General features: G+C 38.7%; 1 protein-coding gene and 1 long non-coding RNA gene across 2 annotated transcripts in view; one reads left to right on the plus strand and one right to left on the minus strand.

The window, feature by feature from the left end:
* CATSPERE (catsper channel auxiliary subunit epsilon) overlaps positions 1–25,314 on the minus strand; it is a 147,748-nt gene that overhangs the window by 104,514 nt on the left and 17,920 nt on the right. Inside the window, exons 3-6 of the mRNA XM_045983515.1 lie at positions 23,689–23,762; positions 23,329–23,398; positions 20,925–20,995; positions 7,594–7,618 (exon numbers count right to left, since the gene is read on the minus strand). Of these exons, the coding sequence (XP_045839471.1) occupies positions 7,594–7,618; positions 20,925–20,995; positions 23,329–23,398; positions 23,689–23,762 (240 nt within the window). The remainder of the gene's footprint in view (positions 1–7,593; positions 7,619–20,924; positions 20,996–23,328; positions 23,399–23,688; positions 23,763–25,314) is intronic.
* LOC123928385 overlaps positions 1–25,314 on the plus strand; it is a 51,129-nt gene that overhangs the window by 14,808 nt on the left and 11,007 nt on the right. The gene's annotated exons all lie outside the window — the stretch shown is intronic.

The following is a 25,314-nucleotide window of genomic DNA, read 5'->3' on the forward strand; positions in this document are numbered from 1 at the left end:
GATGTAGATCTAGTTTTTTTCTTTCTTGTTAATTTTTTTCTCAAATAGACAATTTATTCACATAGTTAAAAACAAATTAAAACTAAAGTTGAAATTGTCTCTCCCATTCTGTACTCCATCACTCAATCCCCACAAGCCCACCGCACCCAACAAGGATCTACTATTAGTAAGTTTTCTTATTTATATTTCTGTAAAATTTTTGTGCATGACTAATTAAGATGTGATTTTTTATATAAGTGAAGTATGCTAAACACATGTTTTCAAACATTGTATTCTTCACTTAAAGTTTTATATTAGAGATCTTTACATATTCTCATTAATTTTTCCACTGCTTATTATTCCAAATTATGGAGGAATCATAATGAAATAGTAACCTACTAATAAACATTCATTCTCAGTCCTTTGCCATTGTAATCAATCTTACATTTTTACATGCATATTTAATGTAGGCTAAAGTTAATCCAGTATCCCTATTCTGAATGCTTATAAGGACCTTAAACAAATTTAAACCCAAATCCCCCTTCATTTTCCACTGTTTTGTTGGCTAGCTTTTTCATTTTATTTTGTTTAAAAAAATCATTACTGAAAAGTTTTGATTATCAATGCTTATTTAAATTTATTAGCATATTATATAGTTCATTTGTTCATCATTATTTACTACATCCTGCATTTTAGTTTTTCAGTCTGAATACTCATGTCTTCAATTGTGAAGAATCCTTCATAATCCTCTCTTTCAGTATTATGTCCAATTCATTTTATTCCCTTTTTGGAATTCCTATTACATGTATAATAAACTGTCTCAGTCTATGTCTTTTAACTCTTTGGATATTTTTCATATCTTCACTTTTATGCACTGCATTCTTCATGATTCCTATTCCAAATTACTAATTCTGCAACTTTCTCAACTATATCTGGTCTTTTATTGAAATTGTCACTGAATTTTTATTTTCAGTTGCCTATTTTTCATTTCAAGACATTTTGGTGAGAGGTTTTTCAATTTCTGGATGCTGTATAATTGCTTTTTATTTCAATTCCTTCTTTTATCTCTTTGAATACTTCAAATATGGATTTAGTAGTCTTTCAGATGGTTCTCATTTCTAGCTTTCAATAGTATGAACTTTCTTGATTTTTATGTGTCTATTCCAGACTGTTTTTGTGGTTTATACATTTTTTTTTAAGATTTTATTTATTTATTCAACAGAGATCACAAGTAGGCAGAGAGACAGGCAGAGGAAGAGGAAGGGAAGCAGGCTCCCCGCTGAGCAGAGAGCCAGATGCGGGCTCCAATCCCAGAACCCTGAGATTATGACCCCAGCCGAAACCCAGGGGGCCCTGGTTTATACCTTTTACTTTGAGGTTATTTTCAGAGGGACTGTCTTCTATGAGAATCTTATATGCTCTGGGTTATGGAAATGAGTTTTGCAGTCACCTCTGTCTGGACCCTATGTATTTCACTGCTTGCATTTTGTGTTTATTACTTGGCTTTATGTTCTTCACACTCTTGGGCTACTGAACTTGAACATCCACGTGACACTTCATGTAGCTAACTCCTAATGCATTTATAGCCCCCAGAGGATATATCATTTCTTTGGAATTACACTAAGCCTGTGAGTGGAACTTTACTCTTTCACACTTTACAGATATTTTATAAACCCTAGTGAAATGTAGGGAGACTAGTTTTAGCTCCTCCTTCTCTCATAGGTTGGAGGCCTTCATTGTCTATCCCCATACATACAATAAAACATCACCCCTATCTAGCAGGGCTTATCTTCTAACACTCATAGTTCCAAAGTCAACGTTGTAACTCTGGCTTTAGATTCTTTATTTCTGACACAAATGCGCCTATGTTGATGTAAATGTATAGACTGGCATTCTCCACACATATTTTCTAAAGGCATTTCTTTGTTCTGAGTGAGATGGAGGTTATTCTGTATTATTTGGGTCTGTAATATGTATTCTACTTCTAGAATTTTCCCTCTATTTCCTATATTAAAATTATCCAATGATAAACACTCTCTTGCTTTTTTTTTCACTGTTCCAATTATAGCTTTAATAAGAAATTCTATAACATCAGCTGGATTTGGGATTAAGGGTGCACATGGACACATGGACTCATTCAACTATCTTGATCTGCTATTGGAAGGTTTATTTGTTTATTTATTTTTCACATGCTAGGACAAAAGTACTGTTTAAATTATGTTAATTTTAATTAATTAATTTATTTTTTCAGCATTGTTTTTGCACCACACCCAGTGCTCCATGCAATATATGCCTTCCCTATTACCCACCACCTGGTTCCCCCAACCCCCCACCCCCGCCCCTTGAAAACCCTCAGGTTGTTTTTCAGACTCCATAGTCTCTTATGGTTCGCCTCCCCTTCCAATTTCCCCCAACTCCCTTCTCCTCTCCATCTCCCAATGTCCTCCATGTCATTTGTTATGCTCCACAAATAAGTGAAACCATATGATACTTGACTCTCTCTGCTTGACTTATTTCACTCAGCATAATCACTTCCAGTCCCGTCCATGTTGCTACAAAAGTTGGGTATTCATCCTTTCTTTCCTTTTTTTTTTTTTTTTATAAACATATAATGTATTTTTATCCCCAGGGGTACAGGTCTGTGAATCACCAGGTTTACACACTTCACAGCACTCACCATACCACATACCCTCCCCAATGTCCATAACCCCCTCCCCCTCTCCCAACCCTCCCTCCCTCCAGCAACCCCCAGTTTGTTTTGTGAGATTAAGAGTCATTTATGGTTTGTCTCCCTCCCAATACCATCTTGTTTAATTTATTCTTCTCCTACCCCCCTAACCCCCCATGTTGCATCTCCATGTCCTCATATCAGGGAGATCATATGATAGTTGTCTTTCTCCGATTGACTTATTTCACTAAGCATGATACCCTCTAGTTCCATCCACGTCGTCGCTAAATTATGTTAATTTTAAAATTATGTACATAAATGCATGTTGTGGGCCTGTGTCTGCCCCTGGACTTTGTTGCTGAGGTACCTACTGGGGGGCTGGGCAGAGGGCAGCAGACAGCAACTCCCTGGGATGGGAATAACAGCAAGAGGCAGGGGGAATCAGTATCCTGCGTCGTGCTTCCATGGCAGGGCCTGTGGCTGAAACCTTGAAGTGTTGCCAGGTCACTTCTGTGTGCTTCAGCTGAATGGCTCCGAGGCTGTAACTCAGACAATAGTTTTGCCAGCTTCTACTTCCTCACTCTCAGAAACCACATACTGGAGTGCAAGGAAATAAAAAAAACAGGAAGCCAGAGATAAGGTGCTGTTTTCACTTCTCCCTTGTGAATGACTTCCCAGTTCAGCTGAGGGAAGAATCAGGAAGCCAAAGCAATGGCCTTGTCTTTAGCTTCTCTTTGGGGAATTCCTTACTCATTCAGGCTCTTGGTCAAGAGTTCTCTTCAACATCTCCCTAGATGCAGGAGTCAGGGATGATCCAGAAGTTGAAGAGAAGTTCATAGATTACTGGCTTATTATAAAAGGATGTAACTTAAGAACAGCCAGATGGAAAAGATGCAGAGGGCAAGGCATGGGAAAAGGCGGAGGAGTTTCCATGTCCTCTCTTGGTGTTCACTCTGACTATCCATATGATCACCAACTGGGAAGCCCTCTGAACCCTGTCCTCTTGGGGCTTTATGGAGGCTTCATTATACCAGGAGGTTTACTTATTATGATAGTTATTATTATTTTACTGTCTTTATAGTAAATTTTCAATCACTATTTTAGAATGGAATACTTTCAATATATCTGTTAGGTCCATCTGGCTCCATGTACCATGCAAAGCCATTGTTGCCTTGTTGATTTTCTGTTTACATGATCTGTCCATTGATGTAAGTGGGTGTTAAAGTCTCCTACTATTAATGTATTATCAATTAGTTCCTTTAGGTTTGTTATTAACTGTTTTACGTATTTGGATGCTTCTGTGTTGGATGTATACATATTTATAATTGTTATATTTCTTGTTGGATTGTCCTCCTTATTATTATGTAGTGTCCTTCGTCTCTTGTTACACTCTTTGTTCTAAAGTCCATTTTGTCCAATATAAGGATTGGTACTTATATTTAGGTGTGAAATGAGTCTTTTGTAGGCAGCATGTAGTTGGGTGTTGGTTTTTTTTTTTTTTTTTTTTTAAAGATTTATTTATTTGACAGATAGAGATTACAAGTAGGCAGAGAGGCAGGCAGAGAGAGAGAGAGGAGGAAGCAGGCTCCCCGCTAAGCAGAGAGCCCAATGCGGGGCTCGATCCCAGGACCCTGGGATCATGACCTGAGCTGAAGGCAGAGGCTTTAACCCGCTGAGCCACCCAGGCGCCCCGGGTGTTGGTTTTTTATATATTCTGTCACCCCTACATCTTTGCATTTAGTCAATTTACATTCAAAATAATTATTGATAGATATTAATTTATTATCATTTTATTATCTGCTTTGTGATTGTTTCTGAAGATTTTCTCTGATCCTCTCCTTTCCCTTTCTCATGATTTGCTGATTTTTTTAGTGGTATGTATAGATTTCTTTCTATTTATTCTTTGTAAATTTATTAGTGGTTTTTGATTTGTGGTTTCCATTAGGTTTGTATATAACCTCTTCTTCATGTAAGAGTCTATGTTAAGTTCATGGCATTAAAGTTTGAACCCATTCTTTACTCTCTTCCCCACATTTTAGATATATGTTGTTATATTTCACATACTTCAATTTTGTGAATTCCTTGACTTTTTACTGAAATATTCATTTTTACTGGTTTTGTGATTCCTACATTTATTCTGTCACTTTTGGCCTTTCCTTTCCATTCAAAGTGTCCTCCTTAATATTTCTTGCAGTGCTGGTTTAGTGGTCATGAACTCCTTTAGTATTTGTTTGTCTGGGAAACTATCTCTTCTCCTTTTCTGAAAGATAACCTTGCTGGATAAGAGTATTCTCAGCTGCAGATTTTTCCCATTGCCACTTCCTTCTGGCTTGGAATGTTTCTGCTGAAAAATTTCCTGCTAGCCTTATGGATTTTCCCTGGTAAGTTACTGTCTTTTTTTGTCTTGCTGCTTTAAAAATTTTTTCTTTATCACTATATTTTGCCAGCTTAATTACAATATGTATTGGTGTGTGTCTGCTTTTGTTGATTTTGATGGGGGTTCTCTGTGTCTCCCGGAACTGGATATCTGTTTCCTTCTGCAGATTAGGGATGTTTTCAGCTAGTATTTCTCCAAATAAATTTTCTGATCCATTTTCTCTCTTCTCCTGGGACTCCTATTATATGAATGTTACTATGTTTTATTGAGTCACTGAATTCCTTAACTCTATTCTTGTTTTGCATAATTCTTTTTTATCTCTTATGTTCACCTTGATTACTTTCCATCATTCTGTCTTCTGGGTTACTAATTCATTCCTCTCCTTCTTCTAACCTCTGTTCATTCCATGAAGCATGTTTCTCATTTTATCATGCCCTCTCTCTCTTCTATGTTGTTCCTTATCTCTGTGTTAAGGGTCTCACTCATGTCTTCAACTCTTCTGAGGTCCAGTGAATATCCTTAAGATCAATGCTTTAAATTCTCTACCAAAGCATGTTACTTATATCTGTTTCACTTAGCTCTCTGGCTGTGGCATTGTCCTGTTCTTTCATTTGGGATAAATTTCTCTGTCTTCTCATTTTGTCTACATCTCTGAGCCTGTTTCTCTGAGTTAGAAACATTAGCTATGTCTCCTATTCTTGATGGTAATGGCCTTATGAAGAAGAAGTCCTGTAGTGCCCTGCCATGTAATGTCCCTTGTTCCCCAGGGCCTGGCACTTCTGGGAATGTCTCCAATATGTGCTACATGTACTCCGTTGTTTCATTCTGGCTGCTTTATCCTTCAGGCCAGTTATCTGCAGAGTCTCTCTGCCTGTTGCAGGCAGTGTTTGGTCCCTGGACTTAATGTGGCATGTTTTAACTAGGTGTGCTTTGGTCTGTTTGTGAAATGAGACTTGTTGCCACTGCTGGCAGAACAGAGGCTTGATAAAACTCCCACAGTGGGAAGTATGGTGGGAGCAGGGGTTTGGGCAGTCTTCTGGGGGAGATGGCCTGCTGCACTGGGACTGGGCAAGCACGTTTCAGATGGGTGGTTTCACTGGAGTGTGGGTGGAGGTTAGGGTTTTATATACACAAGTAAGTTAGCAAATGTCGGCACTGCACTGGTTCCTGCAGGTGGCCCTGTGCTTATACTGAGGGTCAGGATAGGGAAATGGTTTTGGCCAATTCCTTTGTTCCCAGAGGTGTCTCTCCATGAGTGCTGCCTCTCTGGGACTCACACCCAGTGTGTGCTGCAGGTGCTCCATCACTGTCTCCATGCTGTGTGTCAGCTAGTTGTTTGTCAGGCTTCTTCCCAAGCACAGTGAAGCACTGTCTGGGCTGTATCCCAGTCAAGTTCACTGACTTTTAAAACTCTAGGCTTTAATCCCTGCTGGTTGCAAGAACTCACAATATTCAGCTCTCCTTACTTTCCAAGCCAACAGGTATGGGATTCATTTTTCCCATGTGCTCCCCTGTGTGCTAGTCTAGCTCTCACCCTTCCCTCCCTTCCACAGTGGCCATGATCTCTTTCTCTCCCAAACTGCATCTCTGTACTTCCTAACTTCTTCAGTGTGACTTCTCTACCTATAGTTGTATAGTTTATTCTGCCAGTCTTCAGGTCAACTTCTGGTGTATTTAGGATAATTTGATACTCTCTAGTTGTATTTATGGAAAGAGACAAGCCTGGGGTCCTCCTACTCCACTGCCAGCTTCCACCCTTGGACCAGATTTTTTTTTTTTAATTTAAATTCAATTAGCCAACATAGAGTACATCATTAGTTTCATATGTAGAGTTTAATAAGTAATCAGTTGTGTATAACACTTAGTGCTCATCACATCACTGTTATCATACCCACATCACATTCTTAATGCCCATCAGGCAATTACCCCATCCTCCCACCCACCTCCCTTCCAACATCCCTCAGTTTGCTTCCTATAGGTAAGAGTCTCCAGATCAGATTTTAGAACTTTTCGATCTCAAGACCCTTTCATAGCCTTAAAAATTATTGAAAGTCTCATGGAGTCTTTGTTTTATGTGGGTTAGATCTGTCAGTATTTACCATGCTACCATGTACAAATTAAAACTGAGAAGATTGGAAGGTACTTTTTTTAAAAGCCAAAATAAACCTATAAATGTTAACATGATATATATTTTTATGAAAAATAACTATTTTACAAAACAAAAAATTAGAAAAATGGTTTTATATTTAATAGAAGACAGCTGAATTATCATCTGTGTTCTCAATTCAAGCTGTTGGTGTATGTTGTTTTGGTGGAAGCATCTGGAGAAAATCTATCCTCACACAGATATGTAGTTGGAAAACGGTAGACCTCATGGATCTCCTGAAAAGGTCTGTGGAGCTCTAGGGGTCCTCAAACCATATCTGAAGTATCACTGCACTCTAAGCTTCTTTTGTTGAAAATTAGTTTGGAAAATTCTTCTTGTGGGAAGCATGAATGATTAGAAGTATTGAAATAATATAGTAGTGGATATACGAAGGATATATAAAATTTTTAAAAAATGTTTTACCTGGGTTAAATTGTGGAAGAAATTTCTGTTGGAGAAAAAGAGGAATCATATTTTAGTAAACAGCACACTAAATATTAGTTTGAATATTCCATTTTCAATATACATGTTTCTAAGTCCTTCAATACCTTCCTTATATTCTAGTACAGATAAACAGTTAAATATTAAATGTTTAAAAAGCTACATATATCTATAATTAAACATAACTATTGGTTCTCACATGTCAAAGGGCTTAGAGGCTTGAATCTGCATGCTGTCTTAACAAAACCACGAGTTCATATAGCCAAAGTCGCACAAGTATAAATCTTTAAAAATGTGACATGATCATTTTGCCCAAGAAAACCCATAGTGTTTACATGCTGTAACTTATGCCAAATACAAATTCATTAATTAGCAATGCAAATCATTTATTAATCTGCCTTGCAATATAAATTTTCTGAAAGGGACATTGATTTGTATGTTAAGTTGCATGTTTTTTAGAAAGTGATATTTTTTTTCATTTAAAGATGTCTATTTTTTTAATCATATAATCTCTAAAAGTCAATGCTTCAGGACTACGTCCTTTTATTGGCTAATTGATGCACAGTGCCCAGGACATTATTATATATAAAACAAATGAAAATATTTTGGGAGTCAGTAAATATGGATGAGGTGAGTGTCTGGGACCATATAAAGAAAACAATATTTCGGGGCGCCTGGGTGGCTCAGTGGATTAAGCCACTGCCTTCGGCTCAGGTCATGATCTCAGGGTCCTGGGATCGAGCCCCGCATCAGGCTCTCTGCTCCACAGGGAGCCTGCTTCCTCCTCTCTCTCTGCCTGCCTCTCTGCCTGCTTGTGATCTCTCTCTCTGTCAAATAAATAAATAAAATCTTAAAAAAAAGAAAAAGAAAACAATATTTCATATGTTCAATCTGATTTTAGAAAAAAATGAAAACAAGTATTATAAATCTACAAAGGCAAATGTGCTAAGAGTTCACAAGGTACTAAGTTGATCAAAAAGTTCCATAGTTCCAGGGCTGGTATGTCTGCCCTGTGTTATGCTACTTGTCAGAGGTGCAGGAAGTAAGAACAGAAGTGCGTCACTAAGTTATCTATCTATCTGTAAAGGAATATTTAAAGGCAAAAGGATAACTGTACTGACATGAGAAAGGTCTTATTTTGTATTAAGACTAAAAAGCTTTTTGTAAAAAGTAACCTTGTAGAGTGATAGTATCAGCTGATGTTAAAGTAATAACCTGATTCCCATGGAAGATAAGCAACTTGCTGTTGGATCTTTTATCATTTGCTTGGCTTTCTTGAGTTGGTGCACAGACTTAAGTGTAACGTTAGAAGGGGGCCAAGGAAAGAAACCTGAGTGGTGCTGACATTTAAGGTAAGGAGACATTATAAAAAGCCAAAGAAAGAAACTGGGAAAGGATCATTATAGAAATAGGAGAAGCTGATGTCACCAACATGGAGCAGTAGGAGAAGCTGGCCTCTGTCCCTCACAAAACCAACAATTAGACAGCTATCTATAAACAGTTCTGGAGTGCTTAAGAGTCAACTTAAGAGGGGCGCCTGGGTGGCTCAGTGGGTTAAAGCCTCTGCCTTCGACTCAGGTCATGATCAAGCCCCACATAGGGTTCTCTGCTCAGCGGGGAGCCTGCTTTCCCCCCCTCTCTCTCTGCCTGCCTCTGCCTACTTGTGATCTCTGTCTATCAAATAAATAAATAAAATCTTTAAAAAAAAAAGTCAACTTAAGAAACTTCAACATAGTGGAACAAAAACCTGAGAACAACTGCAGAAAAAAGGAAGAAAGAATGCTTCATTTTGTCCCTATCCCCCCATCCACCAACCTGACACTGCTCAGTGCCAAGAGGTAACTCACTGGCCAGAGAGTTCCCCTCCCCAGGAAAGGGAGAGGGACCAGCTTCTCCAGTCTTTCTGGGTATTGCGTGAAGAACCTGCTTTGGTTTCACCCACCCAGGGACCAACAGAGCTGAGATGTATAGAGATGACGAGGAACAAGGAAGAAGGGCAGGGGCCACCCAGTATCAGCGACCAGGGTTCCCGGTGACTTGCTCTTTACAGAGGACCTGGCAACTTTCCCCACAGAAGAAACCAGTGATCAGTACAGCTATCATGGACCCCTGCAGATTTCACTGGTTTTTAACCCACAGGTTTTTGCATTTGCAGATCCCAGCTGCCTGTGTCCCTTCCCATTCCCTTTCCCTCACGTGTGCCAGAGAATGGGATCCACACAGGCACCTACCCCCTGCCTCTGCAGCTGTGCTAGTGAAGAGGCAGCCTCGAACTCCACCCCTTGTGGGTGCCTGGGGCTAGCTTCTCCAAATGTGCTGTAGGCCCCCCAACCCTACTTCCATTACTTGTTCTGCTACCGTGAGCGCGTCTGTGGTAAGCCCTGCAGCTGTTGGAATGCATCCCAATGGTCAAGGCTCTCAATGCTGTTTGTGAGCCCAGACCTGGCCCTGTCTCCTCTCACTGGCCTCCACTACTGTGCCAGCATCTATGGTGAGACACCACAGCCACAGGAGAGCACATGGACGGTCAGGGCTTCTACAGCTGCTAACGTGCCTGCATTCACCTGGCCCTTGCCCTCAACACGATGTGCATGTCTGAAACTGACCCCTGCTAGTACACAAAAAACTACAGCAGGCCCCCACAGCTGAGTATGTGCACACCACTGGCTTGGGTCACTAGCACTTCCTGCTCTGGTCCCTAGTCCCCGGAGCTGGAGTTGCTGCTGAGAACCCTACCAGCCCTTGCAGTGACTATGGAGACTATACCGCACTCACCAACTACCACACAGTTGCTGATGCTATGGACCCCACTGGCCTGAGCTAATAAGACATCATGTCTCCCAGAAGCCAAAGATGCCACATGCCCCTGTCGTGCCTTACCTCATGAGACCTGGGGTCATAATATGCTCTATCCTGGGGTGAAGGTTTTCCTTAGCAAAATCAGTCTCCCAAAGTTTGGAAGAGGTGACTGCTTCTTCAAATATGTAGATACTTATGTGAGGCTAAAGGGAACATCAAGAATCAGGTTATCCTGACACCACCAAAGGAACACAGTAAATTCCAGTAATGGATCCCCAAAATGGATATAAGTACCCTAAAAAGGAATTAAAAAAAAAAACAAAAAACCACAGGTCTAAAGATGTCCAGAGAGTTACAAGAGAACAAAGATCAACAATTTAATGGAATCAGAAAAACAGTAGAAGAACAAAAGGAGAAGTTCAAAGATAGAAAACATAAAACAAAACAAAACCAAACCCAGAAATTTTGGAGCTAAGGAATACACTGACCACACTGAAGAATTTGCAAGAGAGCCCCAACTATGGACTGGACCAAATAGAAGAAAGAATCAGTGAACTCAAAGGCAGATTATTTGCAATTACCCAGTTCAGAAAATAAAATAATAATAATAATAATAAAAATGAATGACCAAAGCCTGTGAGACCTATAAGATACCATTAAGAGAAACAATCTATGCATCACTGGGGTCTCAGAAAGGAAGAGAAGAAATCTAAAGATAAAATGGCTGACAACTTCCCAAAAGTAGGAAAAGATTTGATATTCAAGTTCATAAGGCTGTCACCCAAAATTTTAATCGAAAATTTTGGTCTCCATAACCATTATAATAAAACTGTCTAAAACCAAAGACAAAAACAGAATTTAAAGCAGCAGGAGAAAAAACAAAATCCTCTCCTACAAAGGAATGCCCCTTAGCTGAACAGTGCATTTCTCAGCAGAAACTTTATGTGTCAGGAAAGTAGGAGATGATATATTCAAAGTGCTAAAAGGAAAAACTGCTAACCAAGAACACCTGCCCAGTGAATCTTCCCTTCAGAAATGAAGGCAAGATAAAGACTTTCCCAAACAAATAAAAGTTGAGGGAGTTTATCACCACTAGACTTGCTTTATAAGAAATACTGAAAGGAGTTCTCCAAGCTGAAATAAAAGGCCTCTAAGAAGTAAAAAGAAACTATGAAAATACATAACACACTAATAAAGGTAAGTATATAGTGATATTCTGGATAAGTTAAAATCTTAACAAGGTGGTGTGTTAGTCACTTACCATTAGTACAAAGGTTAAAGGACAAAATTATCAAAAACAGTTCTAGCTACAATAATCTGATAACGGATACACAACATAAAGAGATGTCGAGTTCTTGGAAAGATGGCAGAGTCAGAGGATCCCGAGCTCACTACATCCCACAGACACACTGAGATAACAGCCACATGAGTGTAACTAACATAGAAAATGACCCAAAGACTGGCAGAACATGCATTCCACAGTTAATCACAGAGGGGAGGCCACATCGAAAGGTTAGGAGGGGCAGAAACGTAGTTGGGAGCCAACACTTTGGAGAGGTTAACCACAAAGAGGAAGGACCACAAGCATAGAGAAGCAAGAGCTTCCGACTCCACACCCGGCACCCCTGGTATGGGGCACCCAAACTGGGAAGACAAGGACCCATGACATTTGGCTCTAAAAACCAGTGGGGCTCAATTTCATGAATTTTTACAATCAGCAGGGCTTACCTCTGAATACTATAAAAATCAGGGGGCTTAGCTCCAGGAGAGCCAAAGGACAATAGGAAAGGGAATCCCCACCCTTAAAGAGCCAGTATAATAAATAACCCAGCCACGATACAACCTAGGGGCAGCAATTTGGAAAGGGCCTGAGGTATATGGTAGATTTATTACTGAGGTGTAGATTTATTTACTAACCTCCGAATGTGTGCTGGAGGGGCAGGGAGGATCTTCAGGAGACTTCTCCAAGAACAAAAGAGCTGGTAGGCACCATATCTCCGCCCCCCCCCCCCCCCACTGCACCACCAAACACAATCCACATATGTTGCTTCACTGCGTGCTCTGTCTCCACGCTCTTCTGAGTCTCCACCCCATCCCACCCACCCCACTTGGCAGGTGTCCCTTCAAAGTGGCCCCTGCCCCAACACACCTTGCAAAAGTAGTCTTGGCAGGGACAAGTGGCTCTCCAAAGTGACTCTGCTCTTGGGGAGAGGGGAAGATAATAGCCCACCCCCCAACACACACACACATGTTCCCATAGTCCCAGCTGGACCTTGTAGTTGGCCGTGTAGAATGAGTGCCCTACCGGTCACCGTCACTGCAGCGCCAGCACACATACTGGGGGAAGGCATTCATTCTGACTGTGCCTCCATTTACCAACAAAACACTCTCAGGGGCAGCACAGGAAGAGAGAGCCCTGCAGTTCAGTGTGACTGCAGCACCCGCAAAAAGACTGGGGGCAAACTTTGAGTCTCACTGTCAAGTTCACCCACCAACAAGAGCCTCCCAAGGGACAGACAGGGAGAGCACCCTGCAGGCTGGTGAGGGAGCAGCCCTAGCGAATGGAAAGGAGGCAGGCAGCTGGTCTAACTGCCAGATCCACCCACCGATGAAGGCCTCTTGGGACAAGGCAGGGTGGGTGCCCTGTAGGTTGGTGAGACCACAGCTGAGGGCAGGCATCCACTCTGACTTCTGAAACTACCAAACTGCAAGCCCACAGTGGCTCCAGATTGGTCCTAAGGGACAAGGGACAGCATGGGGACTAAGTCCCGCTGGGTACACCCACAAAAGGCAAAAGTGGGCCAATGCAGCTGACTGGACTGAAGGCAAATGTGGCTCAGCCACAACAGTCGGGCACACACGACCCACACAGGAGACATCCCTGAAGTGCCTGGTAATGGCGAACGTAATGGTGGCGACCGCAAATCAAAAACCTTTAATAGACACACAAATGAAGAGAATGGGATCCAGGCATATCGCTAAAGAAAGCCATCAAACAACAGGGGGATTGAGCAAAAGAAAAAGGAAGGAACCAAGAGGAACTACAAGAACAACGACAAAATAAGTAAAAGCTGGCAGTAAGTACACACTTATCAATAGTTACTTTAAATGTAAAAAAAAAAGTAAGTGCTCCAATCATTGGTGTCAAAAGACATAGGGGGACTGAAAAGATAAAAAGGTAAGATGTATCTATATACTGCTTACAGTAGACTCACTTTAGACGTCTAGACACATGCAGACTGAAAGTGGAGGGATGGAAAAACATTTATCATGCAAATGGAAAAAGAAAGCTGAGGAGGCAGTACTTACATCAAACAAAATAAACTTTAAAACAAAGACTAACAAGGGGCGCCTGGGTGGCTCAGTCAGTTAAGTGTCTCCCTTTGGCTCAGGCCACGATCCCAGGGTCCTGGGATCGATCCCCGAGTTGGGGTCTCTGCTTGACAGGGAGTTTGCATCTTCCTCTCCCTCTGCCTGCTGCTCTCCCTGTTTGTACTTGTTCAATCTCTTTCTCTGTGTCAAATAAATAAGTAAAATCTTAAAAAAGAAAAAAAAGACTAACAAGAGAGAAAGAAGGACATGGCATCGTGATAGAGGATACAATGCAAAAAGAGGACATAACAATTGTTAATATTTATGCACCCAATATGAAAGCACCTAAGTACAGAAAGCAACTATTAACAGACATAAAGGAAGAAACTGACAGTAACACAGGAACAGAAGGAGACCCTGACACCTCACTTACATCCATGGGTAGATCACAGAGACAGAAAAGCAACAAGAAAATAGTGGCTTTGAATGACACATTAAACCAGATGGATCTAACAGATGTTCAGAACATTCCATTCCAAAACAGTAGAATACCCATTCTTTTCAAGAGCCTATTGCACATTATACAAAATAGATCACATGTTAGACAGCAAATCAAGTCCCAATAAATTAAAAAAGACTGAAATCATACCGTGCGTTTTTCCTGATCACAGTGGTATGTATGAAACTAGAAATGAATCACAAGAAAAAAATCCAGAAAGGACACAAATACATGGAAGCTAAGTAATATACTACTGAACAATAAATGGTTCAATAAATAAATCAAGGAGGAAATTAACAAATATAAGAAGACAAATAAAAATGAGAATATAATGGTCCAAAATCTTTGGGATGAAGCAAAATCTGTTCTAACAGACCTAACTCAAAAAATAAGAAAGATGCCGAATAAACATGCTAACCTTGCACCTAAAGGACCTAGAAAAAGAAGTACAAAGCACAAAGCCAGTAGAAGAAAGAAAATAATAAAGATTATAGCAGAAATAAATAAAATCAAGACTAAAAAACCAATAGAATAGATCAGTAAAACCAGGAGTTGGTTCTTTGAACAGATCAACCAAATTGATAAGCCTTTAGCTGGAGTCATCAAAAGAAGAGACAGACAGACATACACACACACACGGAGGGAGAGAGAAGGAGAGAGAGAGAGAGAACTGAAAATCAGAAATATAGGAAGAGAATTAACAACCAGTATCAAAGAAATACAAAGAATTGTAAGAATATTATGAAAAATTACATGCCAACAAATTGGACAACCTAGAAGGAATGGACAAATTCCAAAAAACATAACCTTTCCAAAACTGAATCAAGAAGAAATAGACAATTTTGACAGACCAATTTACTACACTGAAATTGAATCTGTAATCAAAAAAACTCCCAAAAGACAAAAGTCCAGGACAGATAGCTTCACACGTAAATTCTACCAAATATTTAAAGAACTAACAGCTATTTTTCTCAAACTATTCCAAAAAATAGAAAAGGAAGAAAAGTGTCCAAATGCATTCGAGGCCAGCACTGCCCTGATACCAAAGCAGATAAAGCAAAAGAGAACTACAGGCCAATATCTCTGCTCACAGATGTAAAAATTTTCAACTAACAAATCCAACAATACATTTAAAAAATTATTCACCACGATCAAGTGGAATTTATCCTGGGATGCAAGGGTGGCTCAGTATTCACAAATCAATCAACATTACATATCACATTAACAAGAGAAATGATAAAAACCATATCATCATCTCAACTGATACAGAAAAAGCATTTGACAAAGCATAATATTCATTTATGATAAAAGCTCTCAACAAAGTAGATGTAGAGGGAACATAATAAAGGCCATTTATGACAAACCCATAGCTAACATCATACTCAATGGTGAAAAACTGAAAGCTTTCCCTCTAAGGTCAGGAATAAGACAAAGATGTCCACTCTCATTGCTTTTATTCAACAGAGTACTAGAAGTCCTGGGCACAACAATCAGACAAGAAAAAGAGATCAAAGGCATACAAATCAGCAAAGAAGAAGTAAAATTGTCAATATTTCCAGATGATATGACACTACATATAGTAAACCCTAAAGACTCCACCAAAAAGTACTAGACCTGATAAATGAGTTCAGTAAAATTTCAGGATACAAAATTAATATACAGAAATCTGTTGCACTTCTAAACAGTAATAATGAGACAGCAGAAAGAAAATTTAAGAAAATAATCCCATTTCTAATTACACCAAAAATAATAAAGTATCTAGGAATAAACTTAACCAAGGAGGGGAAAGACCTATGCTCTGAAAACCGTAAAACACTGTTGAAAGAGATTGAAGAGGACACAAATACATGGAAAGGTAGTCCCTATTCATGGATTGGGAGAACCAATATTGTTAAAATGTCTACACTACCCAAAGCAATCTACAGACTTAGTGGAATCACCATCAAAATACCAACAATGTTTTCCACAGAACTAGAACAATCCTAAAATTTGTGTGGAACCACAAAAGACTCCAAATATGCAAAGCAATCTTGAGATAGAAGAGCAAAGCTGGAGGTATCACAATTCTAGATTTCAAGATATACTACAAAGCTGTAGTAATCAATACGGTATGGTACTGGCACAAAAATAGACACACGGAGCAATAGAACACACAGCCTAGAAATAAACATATGCTTTTATGGTCAATTATTTTTGACAAAGGATGCTAAAATATACAATGCAGAAAGGATAATCTCTTCAACAAATAGTGCTGGGAAAACCTGACAGCTACAGGTAAAGGAATGAAACTGGACCACTTTCTTATACCATGCACAAAAATAAACTCAAAATGGTTTAAAGACCTAAATGTGAGACTTGAAACCATAAAACTCCTAAAAGAAAACACAGGTAGTACTTTCTTTCTTATCAGCAGTAAAACATTTTCGTAGATATATCTCCTTAGTTGAGGGAAACAGCAAAAATAAAACTATTGAGATTACATCAAAGTAAAAAGCTTTGACACAGCAAAGGAAACCATCAACAAAATAAGAAGGCAGCCTACTGAATAATAGAAGATATCTGCAAATGATATGTCCAGTAACAGTAATATTCAAAATATACAAAGCAATACAAATAGTAATACCCAAAATATTAAACAACTTAACACCATAAAAATCCAAATAATCCCATTAAAAAATGAGCAGAGGACCCAAATAGATATATTTCCAAAGAAGACATATGGATGGCCAATGGAGACATGAAAAGATGTCCAACACCATTAATCATCAGGGAAATACAAATCAAAACCACAATGAGATATTGCCTCACATCTGTCAGAATGGTTAGAACAAACAGCCCAAAGTTAGCAGAAAAATAGAAAACACAGATCAGGGGCACCTGGGTGCCTCAGTCGTTAGGCGTCAGCCTTCAGCTCAGGTCTTGATCCCAGGTTCCTGGGATTGAGCCCTGCATCAGTCTCCCTGCTCAGTGGGAACCCTGTTTCTCCCTCTCCCACTCCCCCTCCTGTGTTCCCTCTCTTGCTGTGTCTCTCTCTGTCAAATAAATAACAAGAATATTTTTAAGAAGAAAGAAAGAAAAAGCATAATTATTGGAAAGGGATAAACAAAACCACCATTATTTGCAGGTGATGTGATTTGTAAAAATTCTAAGAGATGATATAAATAAATTATTAGAATTAATATAAGAATTTAGCAAGGTTGTGGAATACAAAAATTAATATTCAAAAGTAAGTTGTGTTCTATACAACAGGAAGGTCTGGTTAGAAAATGCAACTTTAAAAAATTGAGTATAATAGCAACAAAATTATAAAGCATCTTGGAATAAGTCTAATACAGATGTCCAGACACTTACATGAAAAACTATGAAATTTTATTGGCAGACATGTAAAAAGACCTAAATAAATGGAAGTTATATATTATTCTTGAGTTGAAAGACTCTTCAAGTTGATTAAAATATTTAGACAAATTATAAAAATCCCTACTAAAGTTTTTGTGGAATTTGACAAACCAATTCTAAAAATTCACAGGTAGTTAAAATGGGCCCAGTACATAGCTAAGAGACGCCTGAAGAAGGTCAAGAGTTAGGTTCAGAGTCCGGTGCTTGCACTGCCTCTGATTGAGATTTGCAAAATGAAACCATAGTAATAAAGATAATGTAGTATTGATTTAAGTAGCATAGCCAGCTGGGAAGAAACCTGCATTCGTGGAAAACTGATCTATGACAACGTAGGCATTACTACTGGTAAATACCTTATTCAATAACTGGGTCTGGTAAAATTAATTATTCATGACAAAAACATAAAATTGGATCCCTATTTCAAAGCATATGCAAAAACTGATTCCAGATGGATTAAGAACTTTCAGAAAGCAGCATAGAAGTCTATTTTTACAAACTTGGAGGAAAAGATTTCTTAAATTGATTTAAAAATTCACAAACCCAATAAGGTTAAGAGTTGATAAATTCATCTACAACAGGAAGGATATTAGTTATCAATAGAGTCATAAGAAGTGAAAAGTTGCATAAACTAGGATAAAATTCTTTCAAGACACATGTTGAAATGTATAGATAATGTCCTAGAAATTAAAATGCAATGAAATCTTATAAATTATTATGAAACATAAAAATAACTCAAAAATGGATAAAAACGTTCATTTAACAGAGAGGGAAGAAAAATCCCTCATGAATAACTGAAAATATGCTTGATAGTATCAAGGAAATGCAGAAATGCACAATGGCATAATTTCACACCTACCAGACTGACAAATTATATTTGTCAATTATTATATTAAGTCAGATTATATTAAGAGTTGGTGAGGATATGGTACAATGGCAACTTCTCTCCACAGCTGGTGGAGGGTAGATTAGAACTATCTTTTCAAAAAGAAATTAGGCATTAACTAGTAAAGCTGAGCGAATGCATATCCTACTTTTAGTCAGTTCTACCTGCAGGTCTTTATCCTAGAGAAATTTTCATTTATGTGCATTAAAGTGGTACGTCCTAAGCAGTAATGTACATACAATGTCTATAGGATCTTGTTAAAATGCACATAATGATTTAGGAGCTTGGGAATGAAGCCCCAGATTCTGCATTTCTTTCTTTCTTTCTTTCTTTCTTTCTTTCTTTCTTTCTTTCTTTCTTTCTTTCTTCCTTTCTTTCTTTTTTAAAGATTTTATTTATTTATTTGACAGACAGAGATCACAAGCAGGCAGAGAGGCAGGCAGAGAGAGAGGAGGAAGCAGGCTCCCTGCTGAGCAGAGAGCCCGATGGGGCTCAATTCCAGGACCCTGGGATCATGACCCGAGCCAAAGGCAGAGGCTTTAACCCACTATGCCACCCAGGCGCCCCTCTGCATTTCTAAGTAACAGATTTTAGGGTTCCTATCATGTTTTATTTCTTGACTTGTGTGATGACTACCTGGGTACTAGCTTCATTTTATTCTTTAAATGGTATTTTTACAGATGACAGACTATGAACATTTCTACCACCTATGTAATAGGAAAACACTTAGCTCCCACTGAGTTCTCTCTTTTTGTCTTTGGATTTTGCTTTCACAATCCATAACCAGATCAGGGTAATCTGGAGGCCCATCTCTTTCACCAGCTCTTGGGGCTCAGTATGTGTGAGATTGGAGATGTGGGAAACTGACTATAAATGCATTTTTTTTTTTGGTAGATTCTCTTTTCTGATGGTTCCCATGGTCTCTACCTGGGGGAAGCAGAAAATAGCCCATTTGGCCAGAAAAGCAGGTTTTATTCTCCAGTTCAGCTGTACCAGGAATTTTTATCTCCACATTATCCATTGTCTATATGCCAGTTGGTTCAAAATCCACAGGAGAAAGCTGGTAATTGGCATTTCTGAAACCAACAACAAGGACAGAAGTCTGCCAGTTTCAGGAATAGCAGAGACGTAGCCCTTGCTTCTTGGTAAGACTCTGGGTGGGTGGCAGCAATTCGGAGGGGAACAGCTAACTGGGTACCCCTGGACCGGCCTGCTAAAATCTAGTTATCAGGATGTGGATCCAAAAAGTGCATAGAAACTGCAGAGCTACCTGGCTTTAAGGGACCACGTGAACCAAGACAACCATCAGTAACAACTATGCTTTCTTGAAGATACGAGTATCCTGACTGATTCTGCCTGGGTCATGTGTCAATCCTCACCGAATCACTGTGGCCCCCAAAATTTGAGTGTGTGGAGTTAGTACCACATAAATCACACGAAATTAATTTATCACAGGATAGGGGAGGGATGGTTCTCCCAAAGGAAAGAAAGTTGGGTTGACAAAAAAAAAAAAAAAAAAAAAAAAAAATAGACACATCGCAGTCTTCTGGAGAGCCGGGACACGTAAGACAGTTGTTTGTATTCTATACAGGATATTGTTCTATACAAGATATTGCCTTGACTTTGACAGTGAAAAATATTTGGATTCACTGATGCTTTTAAGTTGTCAAACAATTTTGTAATGCAGTTAATTATCTTCCCTTGTGCCAGTTTTCCCTTTTTAGTTATATTCACTCACTCTCGTGTTAAAATGGGTTTGAGAAACTATCCAAAACAAAGAGCATCCTTTTGGAACAGGATGTATATAATGAAAATCAAAAAGCCCGGTAGCCTAAAAACCAGAGTCAAATCCCAGTGCTATCTTTTAGTAGCTGTATATTTTTATACAAATTATTTAACCTATCCAAGCGCACTTTTCCTCATTTATAAAATAACAATAATAATACTTATAGTCGTGTGTTTGTTATGAAAATTGAAAGAGATAATTTACATAAAGTCTGAACATTAGAATTCTATGTTCAAATGGTGGTTTCTACTGTTACTTTTAATGTTTATTACCCAACAGTAGTTTGGCATCTTATTTGAGGATATCTTGATTGGTGAATGAAAAGCTTACATGAAAATAATAATGCAGAAAATAATAATGCAGATAACCATTTGTGGTTAATTCAAAATTAAAGCTAAACACTCTTTTTTAAAAAAATATTTTATTTATTTGAGAGAGAGAGCGAGCGAGAGCACGAGCAGGGGGAGGGGCAGGGGGAGACGCAGGCTCCCTATTGAGCAGGGAGCCCAACTCGGCACTCAATCCCAGGACCCTAGGATCATGACGAAGGCAGACGCTTAACCGACTGAACCATCCAGACACCCAAAGCTAAATACTCTTAAAAAGCTTTGTATTCAATATGATATTACATTACTTACATAACTTTAAAATACCACAGGAAACATATATGGGAACTGTCCACAGACAAATTGCGTTCTTCTTCTGAATCCTGAAAGAAAATGGAAAATAAACTATGATATCTAAATGTAACTTTAAAATAAATACACATCTGGATACAGGCATAGGAGTCACAGAGGAACTAAATTAAATATCTAAGATCAGAGGAAGTATAATGAACAAATTTCAGAATGGAACTAATGAATATTCATATAATACCAGTTCTATTCTTCAGCTACTCTTTGTAATTAAGAATTTACTATCATGAGTGACAAATTTAGATAGCGTATTGTTTCTGTTATATTTGTCTTTGCGAAATAATGAAACATGTATATATGTGTCTTTTTGCCCGGTTCCTACTAATATTCGGTCTTTGACTCTGGTGCCTGATGCAGAGCTCCTACAGTTCTTATAATCTCCCGAATGACAGGAGGGTCTGACATGGAGCTTTCTTTTGTTCTAATGCGGCAACTCTGGGTGGGCTCCTGGATGGGAACTGGTCCCTACGAAGGCCATGCCATCATTAGAAACTTGGAACTTTTAGCTCAACCTCCCACCCTCTGGAGAGGGGAGAGGGACTAGAAAATGAGTTAATCATTGATCATGCTTATGGGATGAAGCCCCCATAAAAATCAGAGTGCTTCCAGGTTGGTAAACATGTCCACATGCTGGCAGGTTGACACAGCTCAGCTCCACGGGCCACACACTCCTGTGCTCAGGGCCTTTCCAGACCTTGCCTTAGGCACCTCCTTTCTGGCTGTTCATTTGTATCCTTTATCATATCTTTTATTATTATAATCAGTAAATGGTTTATTATATTTATATTTATAATATTTATTATTTACTTATTATTATAACTGGTAAATGTTTCCCTGAGCTCTGTGTGCTGTTCTAGCACATTATTGAATCTGAAGACAAGGTTGTGGGAACCTGGGTTTATAGCCAGTCAGTCAGGTGACAAACTGGAACTTGCAATTGGCATGTGAGGTGGGCAGTCTTGCGGGACTGAGCCCTTGACTGGTAGGATGTGAAGTTACTCCATGCAGAAAAGGCCAGAACTCTGACCTGCAGGAAACTCCGCTGGTGTCAGAAATAGTCCGCAGGGAGACCAACCCCCACACCACATCTGGTAACAGACGTGCTCTCTGTGAGTGTGTGAAGGAAAACAGTGAGTTTTCCTAGACAGTCTTGCTCACTGAAAACAATTCAATTCATTTTCTTGTTTAATGATTCTGAATCAGAGATGATTTTGTTCACCGGGGGCACTGGAGACAATTTTGATTGTTGTATCTGAGTGCTTTGGAGAGTATTCCAAAAGTCACATGTACATCCTTAAAGGTTGTAAGATCTGATGGGACCATACATAAATGACAAAGATATTCTTATATATGCATATTTGTCTGTACAAAATTTCTATATATTTCACATTTGGGCTTCCAACATATGACAGAATGTTTGGGAATTTTGTCCATGAACCTGGTGAATATTCATAAACTCAAAAGACAAATTCACTATTTTTCAATCTACAAGTTTTGAAAAAATGAATTAATATTCATCTGGCCTCTCCCATAGCACTCTACTTATTATCTGAAAATAAAGATTATTCATTAAAAAGAAGGCACAAGCCCCAAAATAAAGAAAAGATTTGTCACATGGAGTCTCTCCAGCAATGGCTTTGGGCACACTTTTGTGGGAATATCACCTATAAGGTGCATGGACAGTACCTGTTACTAATTAACAGAGGGCCAATGTTTTTAATGCCTAACTCTTTCTTTTTGTGTAACGAGAGAGGATTCAACATCACTCTCATGTGTTGGCATTCACATATGCTTTCTTGAATTGAAGAAAATATCATAAAAACAAACTTGCCAGAGACGGCTTTTTATCCAGAGAATTGTCATAAAAGTATATAACATGAGACTCACTAGGTGGGGAGTACTATTATCAATAAGATGGTAACAGGGGCTTTAACATACTTGGTGAAAAGGCTAAGATAAAAATCACATACCATTTTAGAACTGAATTTTTAAATATTTATTTATTTGAGAGAGACAGCACACAGAGGGAAAGGGAGAGGGAGAAGCAGACTCCCCATTGAGCTGGGACCCCTGACATGGGGCTTGATCCCAGGACCCTGGGATCATGACCTGAGCCAAAGGCGGACGGCTAACCAACAGAGCCACACAAGCACCCATCATTTCCTAACTTACAATCTGCTATGAGATATACCTGAAAACTGTCGTATTGACAATAACTTAAAAATACCTTTTATTTATACTTAACACTTCTACTATTTAAAACAGGTTGAAAGTTCAAATTGGGAAAATAAAATGTAACAGAGATACTTATGCAAGATTTAATAACTTGTCTTTAAAATCAACTTACTGGGCCGATAACAAGTGGTCTTATAGTCTGAACACCAGGAGAGGAACAACGCAGTTCTGTCTTGGGGGAGCTAGTATTTAAAAAGAACAGGGAGAAAAATAAGCATAGATACATACAAGATTAGTAAAAATTCCCCTATTGCTTTTTAAGTCTAAAAACATCAATTGTATGTTAACAAGAAACATTTAAAATATAGCAATATTTTACTTTTACTTTTTGATGAGATTTTTGTCTTTTTTTTCGCATATTGTAATGGGAAGAAATTTACGTTCAATCAGAGCCTTGAATCTGAACTTCCACAGTATATGAATATGTTTTTATGTGAAATGTGAATGTTGATATTCACAGCAAAAATCTTACCTTTTATTTTTCACAGAGCAAGTTGCTGGCACACTCCACTCAGAAAATAATGTTCCTTCATACTCTAACTTAATCTAAAAAAGAAGATAAAATAGTTCAAGCAAAAAAGTCTTCTCCAAAATTTTTATCTCAATGCTCTGATGGAGGGCTCAATTTCCTGGGTCCTTACTATTTAAAAAAAAAAAGAAGAACTAAAATTTGATTCCGTTACAATTTTACAAAGTAATGTGACAAAGGAAAAGTCACTTAACTTTTCCAAGATGTTTCAGAGGTCCCCCCGCCCAAAATTGATTCTTATTTTATTTTATGTCAGAAATAATCTATCAAGTATCCAGCAGGCGACTGGCACTCCAGTAGATTCTGAGGATAAAGAAAAATGAGTGAGACAAGATCCTTCCATTAAAGACAAGTCACGGTAAATTCTGAGGCCCTACTCTTCGCGTATCACTGACTCACCCACGGTAACTTCCATCAGTCACATTTTCCCCGTTTCCTTATTCCTTATTTTTTTTTCTGTTTCTATGTTCTTTGATTTATAAGTTCTTTCTTTCCCTTTTTGAAGGATACTGATCCAATTTCTAACATCATCAGTCTTAGTCTTAACATTGGTTCTCTCTCTCTCTCTCTTTTTTTTTTTTGAAGGAGTCTCTGGGCCCATCGTGGAGCCCAACATGGGGCCTGAACTCACCCTGAGCTGAGATCAAAAGTCAGACACAACTGACTGAGCCACCCAGGTGCCCCTGGTCCTCTTCTTAAGCCAGGGTTGGAACCCAACTTCACATTTATAGTAACAATTATGTGCACAAACACAGGCAGTCATTTCATGTAGATATACATCTGTAAATACTGCTTCAGTTTTTTCAGCGGTAAAATGGGGGTTATAATACCAACTCTGTCATAAATTTAAATTATAGGATTAATGACAATGTATAAGAAGAAAAAAGGAAAAAATTGCCAGAAGATGTAACATAACTCTGAAATACATAAAGCAAAACAATTCTTTTGAGTATAGTTGACACACGATGTATGGCAGAGTGATTCCACAGATATTTATATTATGCCACGTTCACGAGTGTAGCTGCCCCTGTGCTGATAGCCTGCTATTACAGTATCATCGACTACATTCCTTATACTGTGTCTTTTTTTTTTCCCCTGACTTACTCATGTCATAACTGGAAGCCTATACTTCCTATTCCCATTCACCCGTTTTGCTCAACCCATCACCCTTCCCTCTGGAGACCATCAGTTTGTTCTCTGTATTTATAGGTCTGATTCTGCCTTTTGTTTATTCATTTGTTGTTGCTATTGTTGTTTCTTAAGATTCCACTTATGAGTGAAATCATATGGTATTTGTCTTTCTCAGTATGATTTATTTCACTTAACATACCCTCTCAGTCCCCCATGTTGTTTCAAATGGCATGATCTCATCGTTTGGCATGGCTGTGTAACATTCTGGGGGGTGTGTGTGTTTCTTAACCGTTCAACTTTTGATAAGCAATCTTCCTCATCCATTCATCTATTGATAGATACTTAGGTTGCTTCTGTATCTAGTTATTGTCAGTAACATTGCAATAAACATAGGTGTGCACATGCCTTTTTGAATTAGTGTTTTCATTTTCTTTGGGT

The sequence above is a fragment of the Meles meles genome, chromosome 17 (assembly GCF_922984935.1).
Source record: "Meles meles chromosome 17, mMelMel3.1 paternal haplotype, whole genome shotgun sequence".
NCBI lineage: Eukaryota > Metazoa > Chordata > Mammalia > Carnivora > Mustelidae > Meles > Meles meles.